This window comes from Carassius carassius, chromosome 1 (assembly GCF_963082965.1).
Source record: "Carassius carassius chromosome 1, fCarCar2.1, whole genome shotgun sequence".
Taxonomy (NCBI): domain Eukaryota; kingdom Metazoa; phylum Chordata; class Actinopteri; order Cypriniformes; family Cyprinidae; genus Carassius; species Carassius carassius.
Window position 1 is genome coordinate 39609635 of NC_081755.1, and position 13427 is coordinate 39623061.

General features: G+C 36.1%; 1 protein-coding gene across 1 annotated transcript in view; it reads right to left on the reverse strand.

The window, feature by feature from the left end:
• Positions 1-2555: 2555 nt before the first annotated feature.
• Positions 2556-13427, reverse strand: part of LOC132149894 (heparan sulfate glucosamine 3-O-sulfotransferase 4-like) — a 99571-nt gene continuing 88699 nt past the window's right edge. The window contains exon 2 of the mRNA XM_059559203.1: positions 2556-4090. Coding sequence (XP_059415186.1) covers positions 3436-4090 — 655 coding nt within the window. The 3' untranslated portion in view covers positions 2556-3435. The remainder of the gene's footprint in view (positions 4091-13427) is intronic.

Below are 13427 nucleotides of genomic sequence, written 5' to 3' on the forward strand. Positions count from 1 at the left end.
GACTAATTCCAGCAGCACTCTGTGTACAGTTTTGGGGAACAGGAATTTGGACCAATTAAATTTCATGGGTGGGTCTACTCAGTGTGACACCACAAAAAAATAGAACTAATAACACCTGCAAAATGCCTCATGTTGTGAGAAAGCGGGCAGAAACCTTTTAGCAGTTTAGCGCATCATGCCTGGTTAGGAAACAGTGTTTGGGAAACCATAATTTGACATTAGTGCTGCTTGGTTTGGGCAAATCATAAAAAAGGACGAAAGAGAAAAGAAAAAGAAACCAGTCGGCTCCCACCTGTCTTACTCCACAGATCCATTGTCGAGGGAAGAATGGAGGTGTGTTACATGGAGGGGAGAAAGTTGGAATCAGAGCGCTTTTCAGCAGAGCACCAGGGGGATTGCTACACAGCTGAGGCTCAAAGCAGAACGGATGACCTGGGATATTGTGGTTCAGGCTTCAGTGTTCAGTCAGGGGGATATAAAAGGGCAGCACAGCGCTTACTCTGATTGAACCAATTGCTCTGTGTAACTATCTCTCAGGTCTGTCATTCCCCCCGGGCGAAAAACACACCAGCTCAGCATTGAGAACATACAACAAGCGCCACACGGCCAGAGAGGTGTGCGGAGGGAGGGCCGGTACATGGCCAGGGATGTGTATTAAGACCGTGTTTATTGATTTATTGGCTGCATTGATTGTCGAAGTTGTTATATAGTTCACAAACACGGAGGACAGACTGAATGGACGGGGAATAGGAAAAGCATGTGAATGCTAAAGCAATGTTAAATGGATATTGACACCCTGTTATTTTCTTATCAAACAAGCCTGATTCGTGTAAACCACATTTCTGCTTTTTTTTACCAAAGAATTCTGAGGAATAAGTAAACTCGGAAAAGTGACTTAAGTTCATTCTGGCCTGAATGTTGTAATCAATTAACCACAGAAAATAATCAATTCTAAATGCGAGGCTAGTGAGATTTGTTTTATCTCAGTTTTTGCATCCTAAGGGTTTACTTTAAATGTCATAGCACAAATGTAATTAATGTTTTCTTAAAATTATCCAATGAGCTGTTTAATTTAATCACTGCTTGCAATAACACATTATTCAGCTGAGACTTGGAGTCATGTGGTTTAAATGATCAGATAGCACAACGTAGACTTAAATCGGCAAATAAATAAGTATCGAGTGACATTATATGGAGTAGTTTTAGGCATGAATAGGTCATGCAATGGTGCTTTGAATAATATTTAAATGTATGACAACACCATCTGAGATGAAGGCAATTGAGAAACATTGCTTTGGGTTATGAATGGCCAAGACTTACATATTGCCAGATTAATACTGAAAACCATTTGGCTCTCCAAATCAAGTGCACAAGTATATAACAAAATCCACTATATCGCCAGCCAACAGAGTGTGTTTTTGAAAACAACATGGCTTTTTGTTAAAAAAAAAAAAAACACACCTTTAGCATCAAGATCACTGCAGTAATCCCAGAAATATCAATTCCATAACATGGTTCTTTAACATGAACCAGAAATGTATCAATCAGGTAAGTTGCACATTGAAAAATCTCACTTCCTTGATGATTTTCCCAGGCATCTCTTTTAATGTCCCATTTGTCTGTAATGACAGAGGACTTCGTTACAACAGATGTTTGGTATCTTCCTGCTGCTCTCTCCCCCATCATTGCTGCTGCACTCATTATTATGTTGCTGTATAATTATGCCAGCGACTACTTAAAAAAATTATATATATATATATATATATATATATATATATATATATATATATATATGGAGGGTTACACTCAGGAAAGAAGCATATGTGCAACATTTGGATTTTTCTGAAATAAGCCGTGAGTGTGATAATGACAGTTTTAGTGGTTGTGATCAACTCACATAAGAGACAGCATCACTCTTGAGGTTGTGATTAATGAATACACACTCACACGATGTTGGTACTGTGAAGTTATACGTACTGTATATAACTTTGATTTTGTACTGTATATACTATGGCAATGAATGATTACCATATTAATAGTAAAAATCATGGTAATAGCGTGGCAGATGTCTAAAAGCATGTTTTATTACCATAGACAGAACACAAACATTCAAAAGTATGGGGTCAGTAAGAATCTTTTTTTTTAAATACTATTTTGTTCGACAATATTCATTCAGCTGATCAAAAGCAATAGTGAAGACTTTCATAATATCATAAGGTTTATATTTCAAATGAATGCTTTTTATTGATCAAAGAATCCTGAAAAAATGTGTCATTGTAAAAAAATAAATAATAATGATAAGCAGTTCAATTTTCAACATTTATAATAATAATAATATATCTATTTTTTTATTTACTTTTTTTGAGCGTCAAATCAGCATATTATAATTATTTCTGAGAGATTATGTGACACTGAAGACTGATGTAATGAAGCTGTAAATTCAGCTTTGCCCTGCAGGAAAAAATCACATTTTAAAATATACGCAAATATAAATTGTAATAATATTTCACGATATTACTGGTTTTACAAATAAATGCAGCCTCTGTTTCAAAAAATAAAATAAAATGAAATAAAAAATCTTACCGAACCCAAACTTTTGAACAGTAGTGTAAGTGAACATATAATTAAATCGAAGAGTTAATTAAAAAAAGTACTGCATGTAGTGCAATTCTTCAAGCTAATTTGTTAAAGATGTAAGGTCCAAAAGCCTGATGCCTGTAATGTTTTAAGATTTGAAAAATGGGCCATAAGACCCATGTGGGACGAAGAGGATTAAGTAAGGAAATATATGCAGTACAACTGTTGTTCTGATAACATATGGCATCCTATAATATGATATGAATACATGATATAATTAAATAAATGCATATAGAAGTGTAAGCTTTTGGACCCAACTCTCTGAAATTGTATTAGCCACAAAACAAAACTGTATGCATAAAATTGGGCAGAAATAGCTGAAATGTTCTCATTTTAGAGGATCTGTGTTTGATTGTAGTTATTTCTAGTCTTCCGAATCCACAAATAACCTCAGCTATCAGACTCAATTGTACTGCACTCGCTGCTGGTGTGCGAAAAAAAAGAGAGAGATTAAAAAGAAAACCCTCAGGGTGACGGTGGGTAAGGACACTTAACTCATCGCATGCATCATCATAGAAGACATGATTCGTATAGCAACTCTTTCTGACGAAAATGAATAAAATCCTCTTATATTGACAAATATAAATATATTTATGTTCGGGATAATATGTACAATAACCATGTTTGCCATCATAAACACCATTGGTATTGGGGGTTGACAGATTAGCACTCTCGCTATGGGTACACACACTTTCGCAAAGACAGGAACGATCGATTGGCGTGTTGAAGCACAGATCGAGGGAACACTGAGGGACGTTCGGCTATGAGAAGGCTGGTGGTGCGGAGAGCAGCAGCGGTTTAGTCCCGAAAGCCAGGCGAGTTGCCGTCCTCCTCCAGTTCCCACTGAAAGTTTTGCCCTGTCATTTGGTAGAACATCATGTTAAAGGGCTTGTAGAATTTGTGCAGTCTGCGAATGACATCGGGGTCTATTTTGGGGTGAGTTCTGCCCTTGGACTTGCCAAGGCACCGTGGGGTACTGCTGTCCTCAGGCTTCTTTAAGCAAGGGAATCCCTTGGTTTTATTAAAATAGAAATGTTTGTCAGTAACGATACGCTTGAGTCCCAGGAAATCCTGCACCTTTGCCATCTCGCCGGCCGGATCAACGATAAGCCGCTCTCCGCTGACAAAGTGCATCTGCGAGAGCGGGAAATACTGCATCCAGCTCTCCAGGTGAAGCGCGTAGATCCCTATACGCAGGGCGCTCCACGACGCGTCGATCAGACCCAGCGTTCGGTTCTTGAAGGCCAGCACTTCGAAAGTGGGAATCTCTGGCCTCTTGGAGAGCGTCTGAGTATAGTCCGAAATGGCTCTGGTCACTGGATTGCGGACGACTATGATTAGCTTAATGTCTCTCGCCATCGAGTGGATTCGCTTCGGGGCGCTGTTTGTCACAAAGTAGCTGGGCGTCTTCTCCATCGTGATCTGTCCCTCCAGAGTAGACGGCATCAGCTCCCTGCAAACACCAGAAGCGAGAAAAGCAAATTAGTGTGAAGCAGTTAACACGATGCACTGGCTTCATTATTAAACGCAATATCCAAGGACACGGTACGTGCAAAATTGATTCAACTAGTAAGTTGTAAATTATTTGAAATCACATGTGAAAATTATTGTTATTATCACTGGACATAATGTTGCAAGTAGAGGCATTCAGCTAATTATAGCCACGGAGTAACATACAAGAGATAAAAGCCCAAAGATGAAACGTGTATGTGTATGAGCGCTCGTTGCTTAATTGACTCCATCTGTGTTACTCCTGGCACTATTTGGGAACTTTAATAATGAGTTCACTGAATATTATTAATACTGCTGTGCCTGGGGTATTGTTTTATCATACAGTACATTTACTCAGAATGTTACACTCTGTACCCAGCAAGTACAAAGGCTTTTAAAAATATATTTTTTATGTGTTGCAGATTTAATGTTGGTTGCAGTTAGGTATCACACCTAAATAAATGTAAAAAAAATTAAAATGAAACTTAAATAAGAATAAAATGAATGTTTCAAAAATATCCAGTGAAAACATTCCACAGTTAATAATTATTTAATCTTTAAAAATACATTACAAATGGACTCAAAGGCAAATCTCTTACAGGTTTTGTGATTTAAAACCCCTTTAACACTTTTGAATAACTTTTAAAAAGTAATGTAAATATTTTGATGCAAGTCAGTTACAGGTAATTGTTTTTTTTTTTTTTTGCTGGCATTACACTAGTTATTCAGATTTAAATGAATCATATAATCTACGAAGTAAATTTAATTCATAATGTTTATTTTTATAAACATGATGATGTTTATATACATACTATTGTTATTTTGAAGAAATGTAAAAATTTGACACTGGAGTATAATAAGTACTAAGTAAGTACTTTATTATGCTGTTGATTTGATTTTTGATATTTGATGTTGCACATTGATTTGAACACATTCTGACATTTATTTTTTATAACATATGTACCAGACTAGATGTGGTACTGTTTATAAAACATTGGAAAGAAATGTGCTAACAATAACATAATACAACAACATATGTTGCTGCAGCATGGTTAAAATAGGTATACATTACATTTAAAATACAGACATCTGATGTCAAAGAACATACAGTACATATAAAAATAAAACATTTTTATAATCCTTTTATAGGTTTTTTTGTTGTTGTACGTATCCTTTGACTTTTCGCCTCTTCTTGTTGTGATTTAATGTTCAGATGCCTCACTAGAAGTACAGCATATTAATTATGGCATTTTATGTGATAAAAGATGAATGTGCTATGAGTGATTATAGTCAGCTGTTTGTCACTGAATGAAGTATTGTGTTCAACTTTTTATCATCAGAATCAAACTGGGAGATAAATCAGTGTGCCAGGAAAGAGTCATTCATAAATGAAGTAAAATAAATAAATATTACAATGTGATCCATGCCCCAGGAGGGCAAAACAAGTGAATATTTAGCAAGCTCTCTGCTCTATGATCTATACTGATCTATTCAGTATGATCCCTCATTAAACCTCACAACAAGAATTTGACCTAAATTTATGACTACATAATTAATTTGCCTTCAGTTCTAAGTAACTGAGACACTATGGGACTCATCAGTACACACCCACACACAATAAATAAATAAAATAAAAATCACAGAAATTTCATTTAAATTCTACACAACATTCACTAAAATTAGCTTATTTTATCATATCATGTCATGTCATATAACAAGTAAATAAATAATTAAAATCTATTGCAAGTATTAGGGGAAGCTATTTCATTAAAAGGCTATTTAAGGGGAAGATATTTATGCTTTTATTTATACATAGTTGGATAATTTATGATTTAACAGTATTTACTAACTTTTGAATAAATAAATCTAGATTACGGTGGTAGCATTAATTAAAATGGACGAGATACTAACACTGAAAATTACAATATATATTATTTAAAAAATATATTTCATATATGAAAAACAGAGACTTGAACTTCACTAATGTTAAATTACATCACTTTCATATTAGACTAAAAGCTACATTATTTAAAAGTTAATAGTCCATAACACAGGAAAAACACTGACTTAAAATGCTGGAAAAAATAGTGGTAAAAACGCAAAAGCTATGGAAGAGAGACAAAACAAATGTATGGTTTTAAATACACACAGTTGGTGGTAATAATCATTTCTGTGGCTGCATGGACTCAGTCGCTCAAAGCCAAATATAAACTTTAGTTAAGCGATGTCAGCTGAATTAAAGCGTTACGGGCTGAAGGTCTTTCTTTAGGGCACAACGGTTAAAGAGCAGGTCTTTAACTTTAGCTGAAGCTTGTCAAAATGTTCTGCACTATTTATTATGTAATTCTTGAAATGTTTGCTTTTTTCGTTGTGCTTGACCTTTTCTAGCTTTTACTGGAGCAGAAAATAAATAAAGAAATCTTTGTTAAACCTGCCAGAAACCAAACATTCAGAGTTTAAATACCTGGCTGCACACACTTTCTCAGAACTACCGACACATTAATCAAAAAATTAAAAAGTTCACCCAAAAATGAACATTTTTGTCATCAGATCACTTGTTCACCAATGGATCCTCTGCAGTGAATGGGTGCCGTCCAAACAGCTGATAAAAACATCACAATAATCCACAAAGCACAGCCTCACAAGTCATTAATCAAAGGATTGGAGTTTTGTGGATTATATTACTTTTCATATTTTTATCAAATTCTGTTATGGAGGTGAAACAAAATCACCTACATCTCAGATGGCTTGAGGGTGAGTACATTTCTACAAAGTTTTCATTTTTTGGGGGGTGAACTATTCCTTTAAAAAACTTTCCATAATACTGTACCTTCACATTGAACAAAAGCACTCACTTTGTGCAATCACAGATATTTGTGTAAAGTCTAGGTAAATACAGAAAATGTGTTTTTAAAAGGTAAATCATTCTTATTCTTTCTCATTCCCTTGAACTGCTCTGTAAAGACCATTATTTCCACTCAAATTGCCACCAACTGCTCCTCGTTATTATTACATTTACCTAACGCAACAACAAGCAGTGGGTAAGAACTCAAGTTATTCAGGCTTACTTTCATAATATCTGACAAATCAACAGGACTTCCAACCTCACAGCCGATGTTATGATATTACTCAAGCAATCATATTACTCTGGGGCATCACTGATGAAAACACCAATAACCTTTGATAATCATCGTATGAGAGACAATCAGCTGCTTTGTTACGTTCAGTACAATGTCAATCTGTAATTTATGAGCAGCAGAATGACCTGGTTATATGATCTTATTTAACCAACAAATATTTAAAGGTTCTGAAAATTCTATTTTTTATTTTGCACTACAATCTGATCACCTATAATCATATATATGTGACCATCTGTCAGTGTGCTTGCAACAATTGCTTAATTAATTAATTACATTTTTTGTGGAAGGGACTGTAGATACTTATATCTTCAAGTTATATTTGATATTTTTAGAAATTGTATTGTTTCATCCTGCATTTATGTTGCAAAGCCTACTGGCATAAAAAAAGGTTGCAAACACAGCTGAAGGTTCAAAGTGCACAGTAATGTGCAGAGGCAGCACACATACTCACGATAGATTGGAGACTGTATGTGCTGTTTCATACACTATATACAGCAGCACCTTGCACAGGCTTCATTTATTATATAGATGCTGAGCGATTGTGGAACTGAAATATAAGCTTTGTCCACCAAATTGTATTAAATTGAACTGCACCTCAGTTCAAAGGTGACAATGCTGTGTGTGTACTTGTTTATGCTACATTGTGGGGACCAAATGTCTCCACAAGGATAGTGAAACTTGAAATGTTTGACATTGTTGGGGACTGCCCTGTGGTCCCTAGGGGTAAGAAATTAAATAAAAAAATAGTAAATGAAGTTTATTTGAGGTATACTGTAAAGGTGGGGCGATAGAAAATACATTTTGCACAGTATAAAAACCATTACAAATATGGAATGTTCCCACAAAACATGGAAACCCAATTTGTGCGTGTGTGTGTGATTTACGTAAGCTGTTTTTTTTTTCTAACCAAGTTTAATAAGCAGAGACAACTATAGGCCTATTTGTAATCAACATTTCTATGTTGATTTTGTAAAAAATGTGTAAGACTCTGGCCCTGTTGCTCATTTATTTATTTATAATATATCATATTGAATATTTTATTAAATATTTAACTGCCTTTTTAATAATGCATTTTAACAGTACTCATAATTCACACTGTAATGTGTTATTTGGCATGTTTTAATGCATTATGTTTTCTAAGTATTATAATGCATTATACCTTTTGTTACGGTTATTCACGAGATCATACAATGCATTATAAGGGGTATTACAAGACATAATTAAAAGGATAGTTCACCCAAAAATGAGAACTCATTTACTCAGGCCGTACCAAGGATTCATGTAAAATGTTACCATCTTTTTTTCTTCTATTCCATTTTATTCATAAATGCTAGCAATTATGATAATGACTGATTACATTTGTAAAATAAAGTTTTACTTCTAAAATAGTTTATGAAGAAGTATTGCTGATTGTAGTGTTGTATATACATACAGAATGTCTTCCAATGTGACAGCTGTCGCTCTCTCGCAAATATGGTGATAGCACAAGCCAATCAATCATTGCACGTTGGACACATTTTAAATGAGCATCTTTCCAGGCCGCATTCGAATTCTCCTTGTGTAACACATCAAATGGAGTACATATATCCTCCATGCCCCTCAGCACACACATGCACACACTCACTCACAAGTGCCTCTGTAATTTCATTTCTGTAACAGTATTGCACTTCTGATGGGTAATTTCCCAATGGATTATGCTTTGCTCAACATGCTATAGAGCTTGGGCCACTTCTAGAGCAGTAATGGGATATAAAACACATTTGTAGATAGCACAGTGACTAGAAAGAGTATTAGTTTTCATTACATTCCATCAATGTTCTACACTTCCTCAGTGCAGTAATGAATGACTAAAGATCTTTTGCCCTTTCAAGGTCTTCAGGGGTTGCTATTTAAAGTCCACAATGAAGCACACAAGATGTCAAAGACGTGAGGGCTTGTTTGCTCACGAGTTGAATTTAGGAAAAAAAAAAAAACTTGCTGAGAGCAAACAAAACGGGGAAAAAAAACCCATAATGAATCACCTTGTATTCACCTATGTAAATCGCATCTAAAGTACAGGCGCAATGAGCAGCAGGCCTCGATGTGTAATAACAACATGTCATGCTTCTCCGGACGAAACGTTCCGTCAACAGGACAGATGACTGATGCTCAAGGTAACCTTCTTCATTTAAGATGAGCACATAACCAGCCATTGTCCTCATCAAGCTCGATGCAACTCATTATATGTGTAATTGCAAATATATGGAGATTACGGAGGCGCGATACCTTCATTTGTGTTTGAGGTCGAACTCATTTTGATTGTGAGCGAATCAGTCATGGATGATGTACATATAAAATGTCAGAGGGAGGGAGAGGTGGAAAAGAAAACAGAATGCTGATAAACAAGCTAATTTTCCTCTGCGCCGCGTATGACTCGGCTGGCCTTGCGCTCAGCTGGGATGGTGAGAAACAGATACAAATGGTTAACAATTGCTTATGCCTGCATGAGGAGTGCAGCATGACATGGGTCATTCAGGTGGGCAGGTAAATACAGCGCGAGGGGCTCAAAAGGCTTCCCTCACCATCTGCTGTTTACCTACTCGCACAAATTGCATAATATACCGGAGCTATTTGTCTGTTTGCCTTGCTGTGCTTGCATAACGCTTGGATAAACATGCTTAGGACAACTAGAGTTAAACGAGATAAATTCCTTCATAGCTCCATGGATCATTTCATGTGGACTGAATTATTCAGTTTAAGAAGAAAAAATGCACAGCGAATTTTAGAAATTGTGAATTTGATGTTGTGTAAGTTAAAAAAAATGTTGATTGACTTTTTTTACATTTTACAGTAAAATGGCATGTGAGCACAGTCAAGTAGAAGGAATAACTGTTTAACAAACATAATTTTTGAGGGAATGTTGCTTTTTAGAGTGCAAAACTATATTGCCTTTTTGTGCTTTGAAGGTAAAAGCATTCTAATTACCACTTGCTGAGATCTACAAGACAGAGAAAGATAATGCATGATCCAGAGGTATTATTTTACACTGGCACAGTATTTCTCAGGATTGCCTCCAAATGCATCTTCTGAGGCACTCTGTTTCCAAGGCAGATAAACTCTGTGAATTTACAGACAATGCAAGGATGCCTCACCTTCAGTTACAGACATTTTAAGGGCTGTATTGGTCACATTTTAAACTGAAATGTGCTTATTTTGAATTAAGTTAGTTAAATTAAAATTCTGAATACTGGTATTATGTACAAAGATGCTAAATTAAAATTTGAATTGCACTAACAAGACTAAAAAAAAAAAAAATTAAAAAAAAAAATATTCCAACACAAGTTTTGTAATTAAACAGCAAAAATTACATTTAATTTTACTAATTACTGTATACCTATATAACTGTCCAGTAATTAACTGTCTGTCCATATCTATCTATCTATCTATCTATCTATCTATCTATCTATCTATCTATCTATCTATCTATCTATCTATCTATCTATCTATCTATCTATCTGTCTGTCTGTCTGTCTGTCTGTCTGTCTGTCTGTCTGTCTATTATTTCAAACTGTAATTAATCTTGAAGTACCATAGAATAAAAAAAAAAAGCCTCATCGACTTAACATATTGATTCCATGATTTCAATATTTATACATAAAAATCCATACCTATTTGGGTCTGTTATTCATACATAAATATTTTTTAGCAGTTTTCCATATGTCAGTATTGCATGTTTCAGTGTAAACAAGTAAACGTACTTGTCATAGAACCTAGGATTTTTCTATGATAGTATAAGTAATTCATACAAAAATGACATTCACAGCAGCATGAGTTCCACGCACAATGTTTCCCAAGCAGCTCTGCATGTACCTCGGTTGTTTATCAAGGGGATGTAATGGCAGAATTGTCTGATTGTTTCAGGAGAACTGGGTGAGGAGGGGCTCATGGCAGAGATTCAAGAAGAAGTCAATAACAAGAGCAAGACTTTCCCCAAAACAAGTCAATGAGTGCTGCGATGAATCGCTCCAAGACATAAAACTTTGCTGTAATTATAAAGAAGGCATTCAAGCAATATCTGGCAACAACAAACCAATCCAGCATACAGTGTATCTTCATAATATATATGTGAGTCAGTGAAGTAATGAAAAGACTATATTGGTCACATGTGTAATTTCTGGATCAATAAAAAAGTTAGTTTCCCCAAAAATCCTCAGATGCTAAGGCAAACCGATAACCGCTTCAAACTCAGGCCATTGGTTGAGCCAGAGCTGCTGTGTCTGTATGCTCAAACAAACAGAGCAATGTTTGGTTAACGCCAAAGAGACACTGTGTTTACACCTTTGGTGGAATCAACCTACAAATGGTTTATTTGTAGTCATCTCATCATTAGTCTGAGAAAGTATTTTAACACAAAAAAGGGGTTAGTAATTATTAATAATAATTATTTTTAATATCATTTATTGTTATTACAATTGTAAGTACATGTAACTTACGTAACACACTGTAAAATAAATTGTTTCCCAATTTTCACTCAGAAATGGCTAGTAAATTTTACAAATAATAAACAAACAACAACAAGTAACACCTTGAATTAAACGTGAAGTAGAAATAGCATTTTCTTGTATAACATACTCCATTAATGGAGTTGTTTTATTTACAAATCGAAGTAAAATGTGCAAAAGCCAATGCTGCTGAACACACAATCTCGCAACAAGTGCTCGAGCACATCTAGATGTGGTTTTGGTATGATATTAAGAGGCCCAAAACGCACAGGGAATTGTTTTTCTTTTCTTATGGGGTGAATAGAAAGGCTTTCTGAGAACAATGGCAAGAGACTTGACAGGATGAAACACCTATGACAGTTCCCCAGACAGTTGTGCCTCTGTTTCCTTTGCGCTCTCACCCGGCTGACTGATGTTGTGATAAGAGAGCTGTAGAACAGTCAGTTTCTAAGTTGCATGGAGAGAGGTGCGAGTAATTAAGACAACAACACGTTCTCCCCGCTTCAAGTAAAGCCTCTTCCACTTCCCCGGGAACTGTTCACGTCAATGAAACCGTTTAGAGAGAACTGACAGCTGGTCTTGATCAAAAAAACCTTTTCTGTTCTCTCCTCCTGAGATCCCCAGAAGGCCATTCTACGTCCAACAGCGAGGCAGCACAGTGCATCGCTACCCATCCTGCCAGCCTGCTGCACTTAGATCTAAAGCTATGTTTATGAGCCTCTTGGACATGCTGAGCGTGATGAAACCAACCAGAGAAGAAGCTTTATGGTTTTTTGGAATATCACCATAAAGCTGATAATTGCTCCATGAAACCAGCCTGTATATCACCTTTTAAATGAGCTTGTTTTTCTCTCGCAACATCATTTTAACGAGAAATTGCTGTGGAAGGCCACACCTCAGAGCGTCAGTTTCTATTTATGAATTCAGTCCTGAGGGGTGAGCGGAAGCGAACGTTCTTTTACCATTTTATCACTCACACGGCCTGGATGGCTCTAGAAACCTGCCATTCATCGGAATATGCATGCAGGTGCTTTCAGAACTTACATTTATTTACATTGCATTCGATGGCGTGATAAAATCGTTTCGGGCCATGCGCATACAATTTCCTCACAATAGCCCTCAATATCCTGTGATTGGTGAGGCGATTACAAAAACGAGTAGATGCCATGTTTGGCTCCTGCTATAGAGCGCCAGAGACTGCACGAGCACGCTCATCAGTCATTTAGTATTTTACCAGGATGCAATTGAAAAATTATTGCCATCTGAAAAAAGAAAAAAGCACTGTAGAAGTCACACCTGGGTACAATAGAGGCAAAGGCTATAATTTCTATCCAGAAAATCTAGCTGATATGGTTCAGTTAAGCAGAACTGATTAATATGACAGATTGGATGTGATAGATTTTATTGCCAAAAAGAAACAGCGATGAGCACTCATCCAGATACTGAGAGAGATTGCACTGCTGCCCATGAATGATAACACCACAGCTTTCCTACTCTGCATGAGTGACAGGAGTTACAGGCATCCATTAGTGATGGGATAACCGTGTAGACCGACGCATTAGAAATCTGACTTTTCCATATGGCTCCCATCCTTGATAACAGACTTTCATCAGAGAAGAAATGTAGCATGAATGCACTCTGTCGCTTCTTCCATGTGCCCTTACAAGCCATGCATCAT